General features: G+C 61.6%; 1 protein-coding gene across 2 annotated transcripts; it reads left to right on the plus strand.

Moving 5' to 3' along the window:
• The first annotated feature begins 3,832 nt into the window (after positions 1-3,832).
• On the plus strand, positions 3,833-22,249 carry Pwwp2b (PWWP domain containing 2B). Of its 2 annotated transcripts, none has more exons than XM_077105391.1 (3): positions 3,833-3,976; positions 10,165-11,863; positions 21,464-22,249. In XM_077105391.1, exons 1-2 carry the CDS (start codon positions 3,852-3,854, stop codon positions 11,843-11,845), a joined length of 1,806 nt encoding a protein of 601 aa, XP_076961506.1. In that variant the 5' UTR covers positions 3,833-3,851; the 3' UTR covers positions 11,846-11,863; positions 21,464-22,249. The 2 variants fall into 2 exon arrangements, with proteins under 2 accessions (XP_076961506.1, XP_076961507.1); XM_077105392.1 differs by having other exon boundaries at positions 10,165-11,558.
• The last annotated feature ends 322 nt before the right edge of the window (positions 22,250-22,571 follow it).

Genomic DNA, 22,571 nt, shown 5'->3' on the forward strand with positions numbered 1-22,571 from the left:
ATGGTGGTAATAGTGATGGTAGTGATAATGATGATGGTAGTGATAATGACAGTGATGATGGAAATGGTATTTGACTCTAGTAGAATCCCTGCTGGGGTTTGGTGCTGTGCTTGGTACATCGTGAAAATCAACTTAATCAGTATTAAATACCTAAGTGGGAGGGAGAATCATTATTCCCATATTACAGAGGTGTACACTGAAGCACAGGGAAGGTAGTCCCCAAGGCCCTACAGGTGATTCTGCAGTCTGATGCAGTCTCTGCCTTTGCCAGCTCTCTGCACCATCTCCAGTTTAATTCAGACAGGTTCTGCTCCCAGCTGGGCCTTTGGGATGTTTCCTTGTGGGAAGCCCTGTAATAATTGTGATATTCCACAGGGCAGGGGGAGAACTTCAGACCAGATCCTGAATGATGATCAGACAGAACCAAACCATTCTTGCAGATCCAAACTTCCCCTTCAAGAACTTCCTGACTGGAACAGAGAGAGCAAAACCAGGTTCTGTGACCTGCAGAGAGGTTTGGGTTCTCTGGCTACAAAAACTCCTTTGAGCCCCTGCCTTGGAAGATACCACATGCTGTTGTCCAGGTCAGCCTCGGGGAAGCTGGACTCACCCTAAGATGCCTTGGTGGGGAGGGGAAGGCTCACGTGCTGATGCTCCCCACTCTACCCTGCATCAGATAGCTGCTCAAGAAATTGAACCCCTCCCTCATCACTCTTCTCAACTGCCTCATCCTCTGCCCTCCCTTTCAACAACTGCCTGAGTGTGACGCCTGCCCCCAAGGAGGCCTAACCCAGGCATCAGGACCCACCCCCTCTGACCTCTAGAAGCCAGCTTGAGAGGAGTCTGTAGTCTCTGATGCACAGATGTGGCCTGCACAGCCTCTGCCAGAGCAGGCGCCTTTGATCCCATATCAGAAGAGCCTGTTCTGACAAAGCCAGGGCATGCTACCGGAGACCAACTAGCTGGCCAGGGCCAGTGAGCCAGTGAGAAAGAGGAGGTAGAGGCAGGCCCAAGCGTGTGACCACCAGCTGCCTGGCCTGGCAGCCCTGAGACAGGCCAGTGGCTGCGTCAGCGTGGTAAGACTCAAGGAGAGCCCTCAGTGAGACTCCTGTCTCCTGGAGAAGACTAAGGCTGACTATGTAGTGCAGTCAGAGAGATCTGGGGACGGTGCTAGGTGGTCTTGACTAAGAGGTCAGAGGCAGGGCCATTTGAGGCAGGATCTAGGGAAGGGTGAGTCACCATGCAAGACAGAGGGGCGGGCACAGGGCTGGTGGTGGTGGAGTCCTCCGCTGTGGAGGGTGCATGGTGCAGCCCAGAGACCAGGACCCAAGGGAGCTGCCTTCAGCCCACTCTCCTCCTCTGCTGCCGACTGAAGTCAGCTCCACTGCCACCACCAAGCCTGCCATTCCTCCTGCCAACTTCGCTTCACCCAAGTTCAGCCCCAGTGAGAGCTCCAGACAGTCTCCTGACCCTCTTTACCCTCACTCTGCCTCATCTGAACTGTGGGGCCGGCACTGGGTGGGCCAGGCAAAGGGCTAGAACCTCCTACGCTCTGCCCAGGTGGAGGTGGTGCCTGCTGAAGGCTTTAGGGTGTTTAAGGACTCAAGCCTCTTGAAGGCGAAGCCTGAAGACCCAGGGAGCAGTTGGCTCTGGGTAGACACACCTGAGACTTCTTTCTAGCCCCAACTAGGCAGCCCATGGTCAGCACAGCTGGCAACTGCACAAAGCAGGGGTGTCCTGCCCCAGGCCTTCTTCCCAGCACCAGACCAACAGAGCAGGGCTTTAGGAATGCTCCCTGCAGGGACTATGCAGGCCTGGCCAATGCAACTCAGGGTCAGAAAGGAGAACTGACAGGCTGAGGTGCCCACGACAGCTGGCTGAGGAGGCCAGAGGTCATACGCATTTTAATTAGGGACTCTGGTAGTTCCTACAGCCTTCTAGAAACAAGAGGGGGGAACCAGTAGGGAGCAGGCGGGGCACCTGAGACTGTGAAGGGGTGGGGGTATACCCTCCAAAGCCGACACTTAAATTGTAAAGCAATCTGTCTGCTGTCTTTCTGGATATTCCACCCAGTGCAGAACAGGGGTGGAGGTCTTTCAAGTTCACTTAAACATGCCCAGTACAAACTGGGCAGACAGAGGCAGAAGAGGTTCAGGGATGCTGGCTTCGCACTGCTCCTCCCCGCTCTCAACCTGTGAGCAGCCAGCTGCATTCCTCTCCTCTTTGCCCCCATGCCCATCCAGGGCCCTCAGACTTCCACTGCTTCCACCTACCTGGCCCTTCCCAAAAGCAGCAAGTGCTCAGGTATGTCCCTGGCCACACCCCAATGCTCTTCCTGCTGACACCTGGGAGTTACCAGTAGACTCACATCTTTTGGAGGCATCTTCCCTGTCCACCCCAAACTCAGCACCTTGTGTTTGCCACCTGGGGCCTCTTTGGGAGGATGCCTGCCTACTCAAGCAACGCTCTACACTCTTGGATGGAGACCCCCTCCTTATGCAGCCCCTCCCCCGAGTTCGTGGTGGTGCTATGGTCTGTGGTTCTGTCTCCAGTGCCCAAAAAGGTGTGCCCACCAGGCATCTTCAACAAATGCTCAGTTTGCAGCCTCCAGCCAGTCCCCACCCACCGGAGGAATCTGGGAAATGTCCCTGTTGCCTGGCATTTTGACTCCAAAGTCATCCTCACCCAGCTCTGGAGAGGTGCAGGTTGGGGAACCCCAGATTCTGGAGGAGAACAGGTGCTCCTAAAGTGCCTGAGGCCCTAAGAGCTTCAAAACTGCGATGCCTCCCTGCGCCACCGGAGGGCGATGTCAAGCGGCGCCAACTGTCCCCGATGACGCTTAGTGTGACCACCCCATGCAAGTCCCAGCGGAGTGGGAACACCATTCCAGGGCTGGAGGGTGGGGAACCAGCAGGCGAGTGGCCAGGACAGCTGGCTTCCCCAAGCTGTTAGGTGTTACAAGTCTGGTTTAAGGTCCCGGACCTTTGTGGCCAGGGTCATTGCAACAGGCTGGGCCCTTGGGTGGCGCTTATGAGGTCCGGAGGCGGATGAGGATGCACAAGTGTTTAAGGAAGCCGACCGGGCTGGGGTGGAGGGCCAGGGTCCTTCTGCCACCGCCGAGAACACAGTTCGGCCCTGAGTCGGGCGTGCACCTCCGGCCGCCCAAGGAGGCGCAAGGGTACCCTGGGATGGCCCAGTGCCCCTGCCTCTCCCACGAGGCCAGGGCAACACTAAGCCGTTGCCGGGTGCCTGCGGTGCCCTCTCTGTGTCCCGCGTCTCCTCTGTCCCGCCCGACCGGCTTCCTGCGCGCCGCCAGGGACTTCCTCCCTTCAGTGCCCCGCGGCCTCGGGAGCCGATGCAGGGCGCTGTCGGAGACTCGGAGACTCGGGCGCAGACCGGGGCAGGGGAACTCCGGGATACAGGAAAGGGAGGGGCCCAGGGCAGGGCCAAGGGGGGGGCCCAGGAATAGGACCCGGGGAAAGGGTCTGAGCCCTGCCAAGGGCCAGGCGAGTGTCCTCGTTGCCCCTCAGCTCCTGGCTCTCAGGGCCTCCCGGACCCGGGGACGCCGCTGGCCAGCGTGCGGGGAGACTGTCGAGCCCCCTCCCCGCCCCGCGGGGCTCCGCAATGCGTTCTCAGCCCCGTTCCGCCAGGAGGCGCGGGCAGCAGGGCACACGCTACGGGCAGCTGGCCCGTGCCCGGGAGCCCAGCCCGCGGCCGCGCGCCCCGGCCGGCTCCGCGGTGGCGGCCGGCCGAGCGAGCTTTGTGACGTCAGGCGGCGTCACGCGGGGCTGACCCGGCGGCGGCGGCGGCGGCGGCGGCGGGCGGGGGCGGCCTCGGGACGCGGCGGGAGCATGGAGCCGCGGGCCGGCTGCCGGCTGCCGGTGCGGGTGGAGCAGGTCGTCAACGGCGCGCTGGTGGTCACCGTGAGCTGCGGCGAGCGCAGCTTCGCCGGGATCCTGCTGGACTGCACGAAAAAGTGAGCGGGGCGGGGGCGCGGGCCCGGGACGCCCCCGAGTCCCCGGGGACACTCTATCGCCGGACCCGGGGCCGGAGACCGGCTGGGGCGGGGCGGCGGGGCCGGCGCCGGCTTTCGGTTTCCGCCCTGCCAGGGTTTCGGGGCGCGCGAGCTGGCTGCCGCTGGGGGGCGGGGGGCAAAAGTGGCTGTCTCCCAAAGTCGCCGCGACTTTCGGGGCTGGAGAACGCGCGGCCGGGCGGAGGGGTCTGCGGGGCCAGGCCCGCCAGGGCGCACGCGGAGCGGGGCGAACTCCGCAGGTCTGCGGTAATTAACACACTTTTCTTTGTTCAGCCGCACTGTTGAATTTGGCTGTTTGCAGAATTGTAATCCTTCAAGAGGGATCAGTTGTGTGATGGCCTTGCCCGGTCGCTTAGGAACCCCGATCTTTGCGTGGGTCCCAAGGCTTGTAGGAGCGGCTGGTGGGGAGCAGCTGAGGCTGTGCCGGGTGTGAAACACTGCCGCGGCTCCCGGAGTCCGCGCGGAGGAGTACAAGATATAAGTTATGGGCCAGTGTCCCTGCCAGAGGGGCGGCCTGACTGCACACGCACCTGTGCACTGGCTGCAGGGACTCCTGAGCACAGATGAGCCTCCTGAATACCCGTCACGTGGTGGTGCGCTGTCATTGCCAGATAAATGATTAGGCATTAATCATCTCTTCTCTTGCTGGGCTTTATTTTGGAACTAGGAGCAGTGGATGCCCCTGATCTGAAAGGGCCAACTTTTTGGTTCCCCAAAGCCCAGGTCTTTCCAGTGGTGTGAACAGAGCAGAGATGGTCCTTCTTTGACAGTGATCTCGCTGACATTATCTCTTCATTAGATGTGCCAGAAGCCATTTATGCACAAGTCATGTGACTTAACATATGGCCTCCCGTGTGACTGTTGCCCTGCTCTGTGTTGGCTACCACTGGGAGTGCCTGACGAAGGAGTGACACTCAGGGGCTGCAGAACAACCACTTGAGAGCTGCTACGAGCCAGGGGTTGGGGTGTCTGTGATCCCCCGACCCATGGCTCCTTGTCCTTCTGGGGCCTGCTGCACACTGGTCTTTCCTACCTGGAGAGGGGCATTTGCAGCTGAGGTGCCCCATGAACTGGGCTCCCTGACTAGGAATGAGGTAGGCTGAAGCACCCCCAGCTCACAGTGGAGATGTCTTATTGGCTGCAGAGCAGTGGGTGCCCCTCCCTGAGACCTGGGTCTGACTGTTTTACAGATCCTTACCCCATCATGGAAAGAAGCAGAGCTGCTGAGGCCAGGACCTGGGAACTGGCAGCTGTAGAATGTGGGGGCATCAGTGCCATAGCCAGAGCCACCTTGAGCCAGGAGCTGGGTCTCGGTGGGTGCAGCTCAGCTCTGCCTGGGCTCTGTCTGATTTTGGCTGCCCCTGCATCCTTGTGGAGAACCCAAGGATAAACCTGGCTTTCCTTGCCCCTCTAGCCCTCCAAGGCTTGGTCCCAACACTGCCCCTGCTTCTGCCTTCCTTGGCCTCCCCTGTTTCTGTTTCCAGTTCTCTACCCACAATATTATGAGTTGCAACACTAATGTTTACCATCCTGCCTGTCAAGCAGGAACCAGATCACAGCTTATAAGCTGGTCCAGATGCTATGGGCAGTGGGGTGCTGTCCTCGGGCTACAGGGTCTAGGTGCCTGCCCTCCCTGGGTGCCAGTGTCTCCTCAGTGCCTGGCCACTCTGCTATGGAAGGCCGCTTCCTGATCTGAGCTGTGGTGCTCCAGTGATCCATGTTCACCCTTCGCAGAGGGGCTTGAGGGTCCTGGAGTAGCAAGGCGTCATGCAGGCTCTCTTCCGGGCAGATCACTATTTCTGGGTGCTGATGGTGTTGGTAACTATCAGAGCAGCTTCCCTGGCTCAGATGCTTACCTGGTGGCCTGGAGTTAAATGGTCACGTGGGACAGGCCTCGTTCACCCAGGCTCCGGGTGGGAGGGCTGAAGCAGGGCCAGCTGGGGTGTTCTCCCCTTTGGTTCTCATCTCCTGTTCACCAGGAGGGGGCTCCGAGCAGCTTGGGCTCAGGTCTTCACAGTGTGCATTGCATTTTGAATCTGCTGTCAGACTACAGTGTGGTCTGCAGCAGCTCTCAGCTGCTCTGGGTCTGTCCACGCAGTCATGTGTGCTCACTGAGCACCACCTGTGTTCGGGGACTGAGCCCAAGCTGCTCCCGCAGTCGACTTCCTGGCAAATCGGAGGATCCCCTCCACAGCTCTGATGACTGAGTTGTGTCTGGAGGTTGGAGTGGGCTGAGAACCTCAGGTGGTGAGTCCCTAGCTGAGGGGTGGCCTGAGGAGAGCAGATGTCCAGGGTGTGGTCTTATGAACAGAAGATAAAAGGGTCCCTACCCGTGGCCTGGTGACCCAGTGCCTCCAGTCTTGATATCTAAGCTAGTGTGAGTCGCACACAGTGGATTGCCACACAGACCCATGGTCCTGTGTGCTGGGAAGATCAAGGTGCCATCCTGTGACTAGGACCCCAACTATTGCCTGTCCCCCATCAGAAGGGCATTGAGTCCTGGCCCATACTCCTCCGCTGTTCAGGACAGAGACTCAGCTGCCAGTGGATGCTCCCAGGATGGAATGCAGTGGTGTGGCGATGTCCCCCCTACCCCCAGGTAGCCGGAGGGACCGAGCATCAGGACTGGTGTGCAGGGGCCCTGCTGGCATGCCAGTCTTGGTAGCTTCTCCATGGGGTGCTGTCTGAGCAAGCAGGTGAGGAGACGTGGTGGTTGAGGAGTGGAGGAGAGCCTCGCTTGTGCTGCTGGGGAGCCCAGAAGACGAGGGAAGGATGCTGATAGGTCTTGGAGTCCAGGATGCAGGGGGCTCCACTTGCTTCCCAGGATCTGCAGGACTTATGTGTTCATAGGGTGGGGCAGGTCCTAGTGTGTACCCTGGGGAAGGAGCTGCTCTTGTGTCCAGGTTGTGGCTTGTCCTGCCAAACTGCTTGCCCCGACTCCCAGAGCAGAGGGGGCCTGGGAGGCCTCGAACTCCCGGCAGGTCTGGGCAGCCTGTCCTGCTTCCTGCAGGGCCTTTCTGCTCCTGGACTCTGTTGTGCCCTGGCCCTGCAGTTCTTTGTCTGCAGGGCTGCAGAAAGATTGTGGGTGCGCTCTAAATCAACCCCAGTGGACATGCCCAGGTGGGCCTTGGTGTTGGATTCAGGCCATCCTGAGGCTCATGCTCCTGGCACCACGACTTTGTGAAGGTTTCCATGGGCTCCTCGGCTTTGCACACCCCATGTTTACCGGCCCCTGCAGGCAGCAGGCAGCAGCAGGATGGCCTTCCCACAGAGGCTGGGAGGAAGTTCCAGGGCAGACGTGGGGAGAGCAGCAGCGGCTGCCACTAAGGTGCAGCAGCCTGTGTCCTGGGTCTGAGGACAGGCAGCGGGATGGGGGCAGCCAGATGGAGACGGCCACAGGCTGGGGCAGTCTGGAGTTCAGGCAGGCAGCCAGGGCTCTGCTCCTCCTGCCATAGGCTGGCCTTGGCCTGGGCTATTGTGAGTGGACAGCTGTGCCAAGACCCTCAGGTTGGTCCCTAGGGACACAGCTTGGCCACTGGAGTCCTGCTGAGGACCTTGGGCCAGGCCACAATTCCCCTGGCCTCGTCCTTGCAGGACACCCTGCAGAGGGAGAGAACCTTGGTGACCCTAGAGAGCCCTGGGTTTCTGTCCCATTTCTTGCTTTTAGGTCTCTCCCCACTTCTCCAACTTGAGCCTCCTGAGCTTTTTATTCCTGCCTCAGTTTCCCCATCTTCCTCAAAACATGTTTTTCCCTCCCTGACTCTGAGCTGCCCAAGTTTTACTGTCTTGAAGATTGCTTCTGGGTCCCTGCAGTTCTCTGCATGGAGACACTGGCTGGCCTTGTGTGGGCCCCCACCCTGGTGACTCACCACAGTCCCTAGGCCCCTCCCCAGGGTGCCTGCTTTCCATCTGAGTGTAGGGCTGTTGCTGTCAGATGGTGGTGCGATTCGGGGTCCTCATGGCTGCACCCACCTGTGGGCCCTGTGACTCCAGGATGGATCCTGGCAGGCTTGATCTGGTTCCCGGGTGGCCCACTTCTATCACCCTCCAAGGCCTGCAGTGTCATCGGTGGGTACTGCCAGGCCAGGAGCCTCTGTCCCTGGGACTGGGGCAGTGCCAGCCATGCTGGGCCTGGTGGGTAGCCAAAGCTGCAGTGCTTGCTTCTGGGCCCAGGAAAGGCTGGGGTTCTTCCCAGACACCACCTTGTGCCAAGGCTGTCTCCATGCTTTGGAGGCCGTGGGCCTGGAGTCACGGGACCACTCGGCTGGGGCAGATTCTCTGGTCAACCTCACTGTCCCATCCATCAACTGGGAATGGAGGCACTGGGCAATCTGTGGGCTGCTGAGGGGCCGAGGGAGCCCAAGTCCCTGTAGGCCAGTGCTGTGAGCTCTGATGGGCCCCAGTCTGCTCCAGCCTGGGGGCAGCCCTTCCCACTGTTTATCCGCCGGGCAGGGGTGGGTGTGGCCCTGGCAGGGCAGCAGCTCCAGGAAGGAAGCGTGGCTGCCTGCCGTGCCAGGGTCACTGCCATCTCTGCAGGGCCAGCTTCTCTTGTCCTGGGCTGTTGCTGTCAGGTGGTGGTGCGCTTTGGGGTCCTCAAGAGGATGGTGTGAGGCCTGGCTGTGGCGTCCCAGGGTGACCTGCCTGGAAGAAACCAGCCCCTGGCCTGTGTCTTGTAGGCAAGCCTGTGCCTGGGTTGGGGCCTGTGTCTCTGGCCAAGAGCTGTGTGTCCATCCTAAACATGCCACCTGAGGGGACTGTGCCATGCATGGGCATGTGAGCTGCAGGGCCTGTCGGCGGGGTGACCCCACCTTGCCCAGCCTGCTGTGCAGATAGCAGGTGAGGAGGCTGCAGAACACGTTTGGAATCCTCCGGGAGAGAAGATGGAGGCCACTGCAGAGAGATGAGCTGGGATTGGGTGGATGACTGGCCAAGGCTGCCCAGCAGTCGGGCTGTGTATCCCTGGGCCTGACTGGCAGGATGTCTGCCTCAGAAGGCTGGCCTGGGACATAGGCTGGTGTTGGGGACCTGTGGGGAGGCTGTGGACGATGGACAGGGGGAACAGATGGGGAGGAGGATACCAGAGAAACCCCCACTTCACAGCCTGGGTGGCTGTGAAAGCCGGCAGGAACTGTGCTTTGGCAGGGGCCCTGGGAAGGACTCTGCCAGCCCTGAGTCCTTGTCCTGCAGCCTGCCTCCCCAGCAGCTGCAGGAACCCTGTTGTCCTGGCATGGTCAGCCCTGTGTGTTTGGGGTGCCACGCTCCTCACTCCCAGGGAGGGGTCTGCCCCGGCTCCTGGGGCTCACTGCCATCCAGACCTCCCAGAGCTCCCTAAGTCTCCCCACTAGGCTCCTGTTGAGAGCTCTGCTCCATGGAACTAGGGACTCTCACTTCGTCTTTCTCTAACACCCCCCACATTTGCAGCCCTGTGATGAGTTCTAGGGTGAGGGCTGGGGGCAGCAGTTGGGCAGCAAGGTCCTTCTAGGTCATGATGGCCAGGGAGGCTGGGTGACACAGCCTGAGGACCACTAAAGCAGCTGGGGCCAACCGTGGGACTCTGGGCTTTGAGAGGTCACAGAGCCTGGGAGGGCTCTGGTCTGGTGGCTGCCGCTGCCTCTCTGGGCTGCGGAGGCTGGGGCTGCAGCTCTGCACCTGGCCACATGCAGCTCCCGCCCCACTCCATGCACATCGGATGCCCAGGGCTTGGTTGCTCCAGGGGACAGGCCTAGGGACTTTGAGGATGACCTGGGAATCCCCAGCCCCCCTGGAGGGGAGGGAGCCAGTGAGCAAGGTCAGGTCAGGTCGTCCACATCTCTGAACACAGACCCTGCTCTGAGGCTTCCTGACAGTGCTCAGCTATGAGCTCTCCTCCCCTGGTGGCCACAGCCCAAGATTCAGACGCTCTGATCAGAGAAGCAGCCTCCAGGCCACATGTCATGGCCTGATGTGCCTGCGTCCACTTGCACACTAGCACAGATAGTTCACAGGGGCCTGCTTCTCAGTCACAGCCCAGGGATGCCACCCAGCACTTGGCAGACGCCGCCACCCAGCCTGCTGAGAGTGGGTCCAGGCAGCAGGGCAGGGGCAGCTGGAGTCCTTCCCTGCTCACTCTCTCTCTCTGTCTCCCCTGCCAGGTCCGGCCTCTTTGGGCTGCCTCCGCTGGCTCCACTGTCCGTGGCTGACAATGCCCCAGCCCTGGGCGGCCGCGGCCAGGCCCCTGAGGAGAGGGACGGAGAGATGATGCAGCTGGGCACAGGCTCCCCACCTCCTCCCTGCAGGGACCAGCCCTCAGAGGACCAGCTCCCCAGGACGTCCGGCCCCGAGCCGCCCCCACCCCTGGTGCCTCCGCTGCCTGCCGGGAGCCTGCCCCCCTACCCGCCCTACTTTGAAGGCGCCCCCTTCCCGCACCCACTCTGGCTCAGGAACACCTACCAGCAGTGGGTGCCACAGCCTCCACCCAGGACCATCAAGAGGACCCGGCGGCGTCTATCCCGCAACCGTGACCCGGGCCGGCTCATCCTGAGCACCATCCGCCTGCGGCCTCGCCAGGTGCTCTGTGAGAAGTGCAAGAGCACCGTGAGTCCCCAAGAGGCCAGCCCTGGACCCCCTGCTGCCCCCAGGGCCCGCCGGAGGCTGGGCAGCGGCCCAGACAGGGAGCATCGCAAGCCCGAGGAGCCCGAGGATGGTGACCCGGTGGCTGCGGCCACTGCGAGGAGGAGCAAGAGGGAGAAGCGGGAGGAGGAGCGGGCTCCCGGGGAGCAGGTCCCTCGGAGCCCCGTCATCAAGATCTCCTACAGCACTCCCCAGGGCAAGGGCGAGGTGGTCAAGATCCCCTCCCGCGTGCACGGCTCCCTGGAGCCCTTCTGCCCCCAGCAGGCCCTGTACAATGGCAGCCCGGACCCCGAGGCCCCGCGGGACATGGAGCCCAGGGACGCTGGGGACCGCCTGCCCAGTGGGCCCTTGGCCTCCATCCCCAAGCTAAAGCTGACCCGTCCTGTGCCTGCTGGCTTGGACCTGCCGCCCCCCAAGATCCGCCTGAAGCCCCACCGCATGGGGGATGGCGAGCAGGAGCCGCTGTACAGGGCTGAGCTGGTGGAGGAGCTGAGCGGCTGCCTGCGAGGTCCCCGGGCCAGCCCTCCGGCCCTCCTGGCGGACGGCTCTGCCCATGGGCTGGAGGACTTGTCTTCTGGAAGTTCTGGCGAGGATGATGACTTCAAGAGGTGTCCCCAAGGTAAACAGGGACGTGAGGGGTTGGCTTTTCTTGTCAACTGCCCTGAAGGAAGGGCAGACTGCACCAGCGAGTCTGTGTGTAGCAGCGACAGCCTGGACGAGTCCAAGTCCTCCAGCTCCGAAGTCACGTCTGCAGACACAGGGGACCTCTCATCCGGCGACGGTGCATCCGTGCCTTCCTCCTCCAGGGACGCTAACCAGACAGTCCCACCCCTCACAGTCAGGCTGCACACTCAGAGCGTCTCCAAGTGCGTTACTGAAGACGGAAGGACGGTGGCTGTAGGGGACGTCGTGTGGGGTAAGATTCATGGTTTTCCTTGGTGGCCAGCACGTGTCCTTGACATCAGCCTTGGCCAGAAGGAGGATGGAGAGCCCTCTTGGCAAGAAGCAAAAGTCTCATGGTTTGGGTCTCCAACTACATCATTCTTATCTATTTCAAAACTCTCCCCTTTCTCTGAATTTTTCAAACTGAGATTTAACCGTAAGAAGAAGGGGATGTATCGGAAAGCTATAACCGAGGCTGCGAATGCCGCGCGACACGTGGCCCCAGAAATCAGGGAGCTCTTGACCCAGTTTGAAACATAACTTTGGCTCCCTGACCAGGTGAGTGTGTCTGCTGGCGCTGTCCTGAGGTCATGTTCATCTGCATCGAGGTGCGCCCCAGCCCATGGCTTGCTGCTCTGAGGGGAGCCACCCTGGCTCTGTCACCTGAGGGCCAAGCTTTACTGGAGAGGTGCTTTGGAGTAGGCCAGTTTCGTAGCTGCTACTTCAGAGCGAGGTTGAGTCTTGCAGCCGTTTTCCAAAAGAAGCCCCGTGAAGGGTTTCTGTATGCTTCTGAGGGACTGGAGGCAGGGGTGCTGCCGAACTGAGCGGGAAGCACCCTGGGGAATCGCCTGCACCCCTTCCCAAAGCCTGGAGCAGGGCCTGGCGCTCCTGCTGCCCCACACTGTGCCGCCCTGGCTGGACAGAGGAAGGAGGCCAGGTGCCCTTCCTGTCTGGTCTTCCTCCCCGGGACAGCCAGGTGTAGTGGCTCTTGGTTGGGGACCCGTGGTGGCCAGGTGCTCTGGGTCCTAGGAGGTGCTCTGCCTGTTCCTGGAGTCAGGGTCTCATCCTCCCTGCCCACCCCCAGGAGGACCACGTCAGAGTCAACAGCGGTTCCTAAAGGGAGCCTGTGCCACTCGGGAGCTCACCACACGGGAGGGGCAGAGGGTGTCACCATGTGGGGGACATCACCCCACGGAGTTGGGGAGTCAGGGTGGAAGTCTGTGCCCCTATATAAGGCATCTGGAAGGCACGGAGGGTGCAGCCTACCCTGCACTTGTTTCTGGGCATGTCCCTGACTGCCCCCACTCCTGCTGGCACCCTCTAGGCTTGTCTTCATGACTGAGGACCACCTAATGCTCATCCCCATGGGCCCAGAGACTTAGCCAGGAAGAGCTTCCAGATAAACACCGGACAGGAGCTGTCCATCTACTGTCCCCGCTGCGCCTCTGCCCTGTCTTGGTGACCCTCAGTGACCACATCTGCCTCTGCCACCCGCCTGGAGTCCTGGCCTTGTGGGTGGCCATCCTTCAGGTCATAGCAGGGCTGACTGATGATTGGCTAGAGAAGGGTCCGGTGGGCTTCAAGCCCTGTCACTGCTCTGCCTTATGCATCGGGGTCCTGGGACAGGAGATGGTGATGAGGGCCTGTCATAGGGGCTGGTTCTAAGGCTGCCTGGCTGTGCAGGCTCTGCCCTGGCCTTGTCCTCCCCACCTGGACAGTGGGGTGCCCCTGCCTCCTTCCCAGGAGTCCAGACATAAATCAGGCCCATCTCCCGTCAGTTCTGGGCACTTTGTGGGAGCCTGGCGGGTGCACAGGTGTGTGGGTGTGGGCGGTAGCCTCTGCACGCCTGCACATGTCTAGGGCGCTTGTCCTGAGCCATGAGCGCCCGTGGAGAGGGGAAAGAGGAAGGCCAGGTGACACTTCCCTGGTGTCCCTGCCGAAGCCTGGCCTGGCGGCTGACCTGCAGCACCTGTTCTTGCCTCGCCCTCTACCCAGTCCTAGCCCCTAACTCCACACGGGTCTTTGCTCTGAACTAGTCTGGAGTCAGCATGGAGGCTGCTGGCTCCTCTCAGACATGCCCCTTCTGGGTGCCATCAGCCAGCTCCAGAGGAGGGTGGAGCCCAGCTCAGCCCTCACCACACGCCCTCCAGCTTCCAGTCACACTGGCTGTGGGGACTCAGTTACAGGGGACTCAGCCACCCGCAGGCTCGTCCAGTGGACTGGTGGGCTCTGGGAAGCCCAGTAAGGGGGGGCTCTGGGTCAGAGAGTCCAGCCCTGTAGGTTCAGGGCTGCCTGTGTTTATCCGGAAGCAAAGGAAAAATCTCACCCGACTGGTTTGCCTGCCACACGGCTCTTCTCCTGAGGCCGCCCTGGGCCCGACGTGTGGCCCAGCAGCCTGAGTGCTCTGGGCCTGTGGGGGGCTTGGCCCTCCAGTGTGGAGCTGCTCAGCCGTGGTCGCCAATCTGTGTTTTGCTGTTGTCCCCTAGGGATCAGGCTGGGAGCAAGGTCCCCATCACCCCGGCCCTTCACATGCTCAGCCCTGACCAGAGCTGGTGCCCACAGCCCCGGGCCTCCTGCTTGGTGTGGGTTGGTGGTCCGCTGGCAGACGTTTGCTTGAAGTGTCAGCAGTACTGCTGGGGGCAACCCTCGTCCTGCTCTTTGGAAGGGAACCTGGGGATCCCTTCCCTGAGCAGAGATTGATGGGACCCCGGGGAGGGGCATGGTTGCTGGCATCTGGGCACCTTGGCACCTCTTGGGAAGAGGAGGGAGGGCAGGGAAGCCTGCTGGGAAGGTCCACTGCAGCTGCCTGAAGATGGTGGTGGCTGGGGCACAAGCTCCCAGAGGTTCGGGGGTGGCACAGGCGTGTCAGGAGAGTGACAGCAGAAGAACAAGGTCTCCACCCTCCCAGGGCACAGCACCACACCCATCCCTGAGAGACCCTTGCCAGGCTGGGCCCGGGGGCAGGCTCCTGGCCTCAGTGGGGACCACCAGAAGGCAGTGTCCTTGCTGGGTCGTCTGGTGCTGCTCCTGGTGAGCCCTGGCCCAGGCCCGTGAGGCCACAACCTCGGGTGGAGGCACAGAGGCTGCAGCCCCCTGTGTCGTGGGGGTGACAGCAGCTCCTGCCTCAGGCCTGAAGGAGCAGTGCCCCTGTGCAATGCTCCATGGACAGTCATGGCCAGGCCCGGGGCTGTGAGTGACCACTGGCAAGCTCCCTTGAGGTGACCACTGCACCCCGTCTGGCTTGGCACCAGGGAGAGAGGTCAGAGGCTGTGCTGGGGATGGGAGTCTGGAAACCAGCTCTCGGGGGTCCCTGTGCCTGGGGGCAGGGTGCACACCCCTGTAGACGGGCAGGCACTATGCCCCTGCCCTTGGTGCTGCTTGGGGTCCTGCAGGAGCTGGCCGGCCGGCTTTGCCTCGAGACAGGAATGGGGACTCCCAGAGACCTCGTGCAAGCCTGCTCCACCCCACCTCCCGGACCCGCTGTGCCTGGAGGGATTGGTCTGGGTGCTCAAGGCCCTGGCCCTGGTCCTCACTAGCCTCACTCCTGTCTGCCGGCTCCGCCCAGTCTGTCCGCACCCCTGAGGGCAAACAAGGCCAGAAGTGGGCTAGAGAGTGGCAGAGTCATGAGGTCTTCCCTTGAGGGGAGTCTGGGGTCACCGTCACACACAGACCTGCAGAGGAGGAGGCAGGGGCCTTGAGGCAGAGCAGCAGGAGGAGTCTTAGCCTGGACTGGGATCAAGAAGGCTTCCTGGAGGGGCAACAGGAACTGAGACCTAAATTGAGGGCCAGTTGGGAGCTTAAAGGGTGTGGGTGGTGCACAAGGCAGAGGAACACCAGGGTACATTCTGAGGGTTGGCCCCACTCCAGGGGCCCTTGGGCCTGCTGGCCCAGTCTTAGGCTCTGCCTGGAGAAATGCACAGGGCCAGTGAGCAGCTCCTGTTTGTGCTGACACCCTGCTTTGAGCACAGGGTGTGACAGGCCAGTGCTGGGCCTGGAGAGGAGCAGCGGACGTGCCGTGTTTGCTGCTGGAACTGGGGGTGCCAGCCCCTTGCCCATGAGGACAACCCAGACTGGAGTGGGTGCAGTTGGCTGGCGAGGGAGGTGTCCAGGGTCTGGCTGCGGCATCTCAGAGCCGAGAGCTCAGAGCTCGGTGCTTGGGGCTGGGGCAAGGTGTGGGCCCACATCCGGGGTAACTGGACAAGGACAGACCTGAAAAGGGGCAGGGGGAGCGCCACCCAGGGCTGCTTGAGGGGAGGGCCTTTGAAGCAAGAGAAGTGGGGAGGTGACAGGAGGGTAAGTGGCAGTTTGGGGGCAGGAAGAGGGTCTGGCAGAGAGCAGGCAGTGCTGGCCAGCCTGGGGAGAGGTGGCCAGTAGAGGACTGGAGGGACAGCCTTGGGGCTGATCTGGATTGGACGGGAACCTTGCTCATTGCACACTCAGCACCACAGAGGGCTGGGGTGCTGGGTGGGCAGTCACCTAGGGCAAGCCCAGAGAAGCCAAGGTCTTCCCAAGGATTGGCCAGAGACAGCACACCTGCCCATGTGTTCTGGGAGCTGTGGGAGCCAATGGGGACCCTTCTGTGCTGTCCTGGGAGCCCAGACCCTTCCTGGGGCAGAGCTGCAGAGTGGGCCGCTGGCCAGGGCCCTGCACTAGGCTGTGGCTGTGGCTGGGGTGTGGGCTGCAAGCCACAGCTCCTCCCTGAGTGGGTGGAGGGCCGTCCCAGGCCCAGCCTCTCAGAGGCCCAGCTCCCTCCCTGGCTGGCTGGCAGGACGCCTCCCTCTCCCTCGGGCAGGTGCTCTTGCACTGCGGTCCATCAGGCTGCGGGCTCCCATCAGCCGCTCCTTTGCATGAGCTTCCTGTGGCCACGGTAACAAACTGCCACACAGGGGACACTCAGCCTCACATTCCTGGAAACCAAGTCTAACACCAAGGTGTGGTCAGGGCTGCCCAGCCTCGGAGACTCTGAGGAGGGTCCTTCCTGCCTCCCAGCACTGGGGCTCCAGCCCTCCCCCACCTGTGGCCACTGGCCCTCCTCAGCGCTGAATCTCCCTCCTCTCTTCTGTGAAGGCCCCCCAGTGGCATCTAGGGCTCCCTGGCAGAATTAGGATCATCTAGCCTCTCAAGACCCTCAGGACACCTGCAAAGATGCACCACTGGAGGTGGCACCCTTGCAAGGGGGAGGACTGACACAGGGCTCCCTCCCCTCACTCCTCCTCTCCAAGTTAAATTCCCCATGTGCTGCGTGAATATCTGTGGGTGCTGGAGGTCCACGTCATCCTCAGGTCAGGTGCCGCACCTGCCTTGGGCTGCGGTGGAGCTCCTGCGCTGGAGGTTCTGCAGGGGTTTGTGCAGGATGTAGAACACCGTGGTTCCAGAAGGATATGCGGGGGCTGGGAAAACCTGCTGGCACCAGTCCTGGGAGCACCCCCACTCCCGCCCCCCCAAGGTCGATCCCCCCAGGGAAATGAGGCTGTAGATCAGGACCCACTGGTTGAGTACGGCAGGTGCTGGTGGTGCACCTGCTGGTGGGGGCAGGTGTGACCCTAGACCAACATGCGCTGGGAGCCGGTTCTCCTGGGTGCCCTTGCGGCGAGTCCTGAGAACAGCGCCTCGAGCTGAGTGCTGCAAGCCAGCTCCTCTTTCTTCCAGCTCCAAATAAAATGTCCTCCTCCTCCTGAGGACGGCTGTCAGCCGCCTTCCACGTTGCTTCCAGGGAATTCAGGCCCTCCTCGAAGGCTGTAATCATTCTGTTCCAGAAGGAAGCTAAGGCCTGTGATTCTGAGCCTGCTGTTGGGGCTCCATCTGTCCCACCCCAGCGTTTAGCAGCCTGTGCCTGCTGCCGCCTCTGGGCATCGGGTGGGCTCCTGTGGGCAGGTGGGGCAGGCAGTTCTGGGGTGCTCCTCTAGGAGCTGGGTTTCTGGGGCCCAGTTGTCTTGGTGTGTCCCCTGCCTGTCCCCTCCCCTCTCTCCAGTGAGATGCCCTAATGCCAAGTGTCTTGGTTGCTTCTTGGGTCCTCCCCACAATTATTGATTTTACACCTGTGAAATTATTTTAAGTAATGTCTATCAGCGTGGCATTATACTGTCATACTGCACCCGGGGAGGACCCCTCCAAAGCCAGCCAGAGGTGGTGAGAGCAGCCTAGCGGTTGCAGCAGGCCCTTTGTGCTGGGGCCTGACCTTCCTGTCCCCCAAGTGAAGACATCTCACCATCTCACAGCTATACTTGTTGGTTGTATCCTGTTTTCATCTCTAAGATTTCTGGGTTCTGGAGATGTAGTGTGTTCTGTGCTTCTGTGGGCAGTCCTGTGGCCCTGGGCCAATCAGTCCCCTCCCGTGGCTCTGCATCCTAGTTTGTCCCTCAGCTTTCAGCAGAACAGGTTCGGAGGGGCACTGGCCTGTAGCCCACAGCTGCTCCCTGGGTAGGGAGCTGCTGGCTTCTGATGCCCAGGCCCTGGTGTGGAGGGATGGGGTGGGTCTGAGCATCTACCCCAGAGCAGTTCTGTGAAGTCCTGGAGGCCTAGAGCCCTCTGCCCCCTGGGCAGCTGCGCTCAGCTCTGCAGCCCCAGCTGGGGTCCAGCCTGTGGGCATGGACTCTGCTCCTTTTGCCAGGAGCGGGCAGGTCCTTCTGAAGGCCGCTGTCGGGGGAGAGCCCGGGCCATCCTCTCAAGGCCTGCACTTTCCTAAGGAGGACGGCGGCTGAAGGACACCTGGCGTTTTCAGAGGCAGTGTGGCTGTCGGGGGACATGCGGTGCAGTCTCTTTGCAGTGAAGCATAGCTGCCCTGATTTGGCCCTTGTAAATCCTAGAGTCCCCAGTAAGAAGGGGTGGGCGGAGCAGTTTCCAGGTATGACTGTCCCTACCCAGAGCCCACAGAGAGCCTACAGCGGTCAGACCTTGCCAGCAGCCCTGGCCCTTCACAGGGGTTTGGAAGGGACACCCTGTAAGCTGGACACCTGGCCCAGGGTGGGTGACTGTCCTCAGATGTGCTGCAGCCTGGGTGGGGCAGGGTAGGCCAGGAATGGTGTCCACAGATCGGGGGCCACTGTACCCGCCTCACGACCAGTCACGGATTTAGGAGGAGTCTGCAGATTCCTGGGGCTCACCCTTGCCCGTGAGGGATGTGTCTATGCCCAGGGGACAGTGCTGGTTAGTGACCAAGGGGGGAACAGTGAGCAGGTGGCATGGCTGCAGGGAGGCATGCTGGGACTCACTGCGGACCCTGGCTGCAGGCCGTGGGGTGGACTGGTGGCCGAGACTAACCCAGGAGCAGTGGGGCATGTGCCCATCAGCCCCCGCAGCACCACAGAGCAGGCAAGCAGGGCACAGGTGCCATGGCCAGGAGTGCTGGCTGTGCTAGGCCCTGCTGGTCTGTGTCGTGGGCAGCAGCTCAGTCCAGGGGTGTGACCATCACACTGAGAATAGACCTGTTGTGGGGTGCTGTGACCTCTCCAGGGCTCAGCAGTGCAGGACTATTTTGCAAGGGATGATCTCTCAGGCCCCAAGTCAGGGCCTTAGCTGGCTAGGGCAGGGCTGCTGCCCAAGGTGGCCTTGGGGTGGGTGTGGGGCCTTGCTCAGGCCTGGGCCCTCCCACAGGTCTGTGCTCTGGTGTGGACACAGCCTGCCCTCCCTGTAGAGAGATCAGGGATGGGGGTGGTCAGGCCTGGACTGGGGAATGGGCCATATAACCATCTGACCCAGCAGTGGAGGCCTGGCCTCTTGGGCACCTCTCCAGATGCTCAGTCTGTCCAGTAGGTGCTGTGAGTCAGGCCTGCACAAGCCGGGCCCAGGTCCAGAGAGGTCCGATCTCAAGCCGGGTCAGGCTTCAGAAGAAGGGACTTCCTATAGCAGTGTTCCAGATCAAGGGACTATCCTGGCCTTCCCAGCTTTCCTAGAGGCATCCTGTCCCCCTCCCCCCTACTGTCCTCGGGCCATTGCCACCCTCTCTGTGGAGCTGGATGCCTCCCCAATTCCTGGAGCGTGTGGGTGGCTGCTTCCCTTTACAGTTGAAGCCTGTGCCCCACCCTGCTCAGCAGTGGCGTGGGGAGGGGGCCTGCAGTCATCACAAGCAGCACAGCTGGGCCAGGCATCCACCCCTGTTCTGGGCCCTGCAGAAGTTGGGTGCTGGCACTGGGTGGTGGTTGGTGGGCCTAGTCTGGCAGCAGTGGGTCTCCACACAGGCCGAGGCCTCTGTGGTTCCACTCTTTGCAAACAGTGCAGGGTGACCTAGAAACCATGCTGCTGACCCCTGCCCAGCCCGAGCTCCTGCAGTGTGCCCTACCCACCCGCCAAGCCCCCAGTACAGAGGTGGCCCACTGTTGCCTGGAGGTCACTGCAAGGGACTTTGCCCGCCTCACCCTGGTAGCTCTGCCATCAAGGCAGCCCATCCTCAGGTTGCTGAGTCCCTTGACAGGGCTGTGTTTGGTGAGCGTCCAGCCCCTGAATCACCACGCCGGGGGCCTGGGGGGTGTGAGGTCAGCGTGTGTCACTTTCCAGAGTGCCTGGCCCACTTCACCAAGGCTGGGTGCTTCCTGGGACAGGGGCCTGGGATGGAGTTGTTCTGGATAAGGGTGGTCACCACAGCTCGCGGCAACAGGAGGCCGCAGGCAGGAAATGGGGTCTGTCCTGCACGCCTCAAAGACTGCCCAGTGTGGCCAGGGCACCTCCTATCCCAGGACACTGAGGAATGTCACCAAGCAGGGGTCTAACCCGACCTTGCCATCCATTCTGCTGTGACCCTGCCTGGTGGACCTCTTCAGGATCGGAGTCTGGACTTGTGTAGACCTGGTGGGCACAGGTTTAGCCTCCTGGAGCTCTTGGACTTGGAGATTGCTGTGCAGCCTTGAGTGCTCCCATGGTCTTCCTCACTCCTCTGCCCAGGGCCTGACCTGAGCCCTAGAACCCGGGCAGGCACCGTGCACTCCTGCCTGGCTGTCTGGTGGCCAGTGCAGCCTTGTGTGGGAAGGTCTGGGGAGGCAGGGTGCCCCACTAGGGCCAGGCCTGTCTTCAGCAGAGGGTTCTTTTGGGTGGTGAGTCCCCCACCTATGGCCTGTCTGGAGAGGGGAATAGGGGTCCTGGGCAGCTGACCAGCCCCCCTGAGCAGCTGAGCAAGGGGCCAGTGTGGGGATCCTGGGAGATGCATGTTGGACTCTGTGGAAGACCCGTGGGCCTCCAGCACCTCTCCATACCTGAGTGGAAAAGCGTGGGCCTGGCCTCACGTGCGGAGCTCCTGGACACACTCAGTGCAGTTCTCTGGTACCGTGCCCAGTGCTGAGCACATCTTCAGGTTTCTGAATGGCGGCTCCTGATTCTTGACTTTTCAGCTTAGATGATGTTGGTGACTGTAGCAGAGGAGGACTTTGCATTCTTATGTCCCCTGCTCCCAGCCACACGTGCACCTGTGCTGAACAGGGGTGCCTGCAGCTCGCCCCTGCCCAGGCAGCGGGTGAACTTGGCTCTGGGCTTTCTGCTCTCTGGGCTGATCCTGGCCTCGCCTCCTCCTGGTGGGCACTGTGGTCCTGCCCCTCCCTTGTCCCCAGCCTCGGTGCCCTCGCCCGTGGGGGCTTGTTTCCACTTGATGCTGTAGTGTTGAAGGCTTCCCCTCAGCTGCTCCACACAGCTCCGGGTGGTTAGGTCTCAGTTCTCGGCACCTGCTGGCCTACCATGTCGAGTGGGCAGGTCTGCCCTCTCCCACCGTGCCCCCAGTGCCAGAGGGCTGTGTCCTGGTAGAGGGGGACCCTGGGACCCCTCCCCGGGCTCCAGTGCTGAGGGGCATGTCCTTTCAGGGCCATCAGTGCACAGGAGGGTCCCAGAGAGACGCACTGGGTCCCCCGCACAGTGAGCCTGTGGCTGGAAGAAGCCAGAAGAGTGGGCTGCTCCTCACACCCATGTGACTGTCTCTGTGCCGGACTTGGGCTAGCCCTGTGGTCCAGGCTGTCCAGCCATTGAAGACCTCCCCTTTCCTCAGGCAGAGCAGACCCTGGGCACCCGAGGTCAAGGGCAGGTGGGGCTCGTGGACATGGAAAGGCTCGTGGGAGCTGGGGCCCTCCAGGGGCTGGCTCAGAGACTGTGGCAGAGTCTCTGGGCGGTGCTCTGGCCCTGAGGGGCCTGCCTCCCAGCCCTTGGGTCCACGGTAACCTGTGCCCTTTCTGCTTCCCCAAGGTCACTGATGTGAGGGCACGGCTGTCATCCTGGAGCTTCTGACTTCCATCCGAGGGACCCCTCGTGCCTTCTGGCCTGCTCTGTGTGGAAACACTCTGGGCACAGTGGTCAGCCTGGTGCAAAGCCCCCAGAGCAGCAGGTGTGTCCAGGGAGGGGACAAGCCCAGGGCACGGCGGCTCCTCTCAGCTGAATGTGCCTGTGGCTCAGGCTACAATATTCCTGGCTGGAAGTACCCAGGAACTCAGTGACAAGCTTGCTGCTTCCTGTGTCAGGCCCAGATAGCTGCCCGGCTCAGGCATCCCTGTGCAGGAGCAGGGCCTTCCTCCCTGGCCAGTCTGGCCACTGGTGTGGGTGGCCATGTCCAGCCATGGAGCATTCTCCTGGCATGGCTGTCCTGGCTGCTCAGCTCTGGCTGCCCTGCAAGCTTGAGGAAAACCAAGTTGCACGTATGCGTGTCTTTCCCAAGCCCTTGGGTGCAGGGTGGTAGCGCAGCTGAGAGCCAGGGACCCGCCCACGTCTCCCCCACGTTCCTCCCAGACCGCAGGTCTCCCCGGTGCCCAGCCCACCTGCAAGGCCACCTTGTCCTCCTCACAGCACAGTGAGGAGGAGGTGAAGGGCAGGCCTCAGAGACGGGCGCTGGCGTTGCGGGGCGCCCCCGCGGTGCTGTGTAAGAGCATTCCCTCCCGTCACTGTAACGACCAAAGGAAGAAGAAAAGGAAAAGAGAAAATCTGTCTTCTGCTTTTTCTTTGTTTAAATGTGAAAGAATAAAGTCTGTTGAGATTCTGCCTGAGCCCCCTGCGGTCGCCGTGTGCCGCTGGCTGGACGGAGGCAGCCTGTGTCAGGCGGGCCCTACCACAGCTTCGCTCACCGCCACCTGGCAGGACTGACCACCTCCAGGTGGGTCCGAGGGTCCAGCCTCCCCACCTTGCCCCCACCACCTGGTTCCTGGTGGACACCTGGGTCTGGGCAGAGGGACACCACTGTAGGTGGGTAGGTCAACATGCTTTTCTGCTGGTGAAGCCTCTCATCCGGCTTCTTGATTGGCTCCTTCACAAATGATGGAGGTGGCCCTGCTTGTCCCTGGTTGTACGGGAACATTCTGCATCG

The sequence above is a fragment of the Callospermophilus lateralis genome, chromosome 15 (genome assembly GCF_048772815.1).
Source record: "Callospermophilus lateralis isolate mCalLat2 chromosome 15, mCalLat2.hap1, whole genome shotgun sequence".
NCBI lineage: Eukaryota > Metazoa > Chordata > Mammalia > Rodentia > Sciuridae > Callospermophilus > Callospermophilus lateralis.

Coding starts and splice junctions, on each gene's coding strand:
- Pwwp2b (XM_077105391.1), top strand. CDS start 3,852: ATGGAGCCGCGGGCCGGCTGCCGGCTGCCGGTGCGGGTGGAGCAGGTC. Junction 3,977..10,164: donor CTGCTGGACTGCACGAAAAA/GTGAGCGGGGCG, acceptor CTCCCCTGCCAG/GTCCGGCCTCTTTGGGCTGC.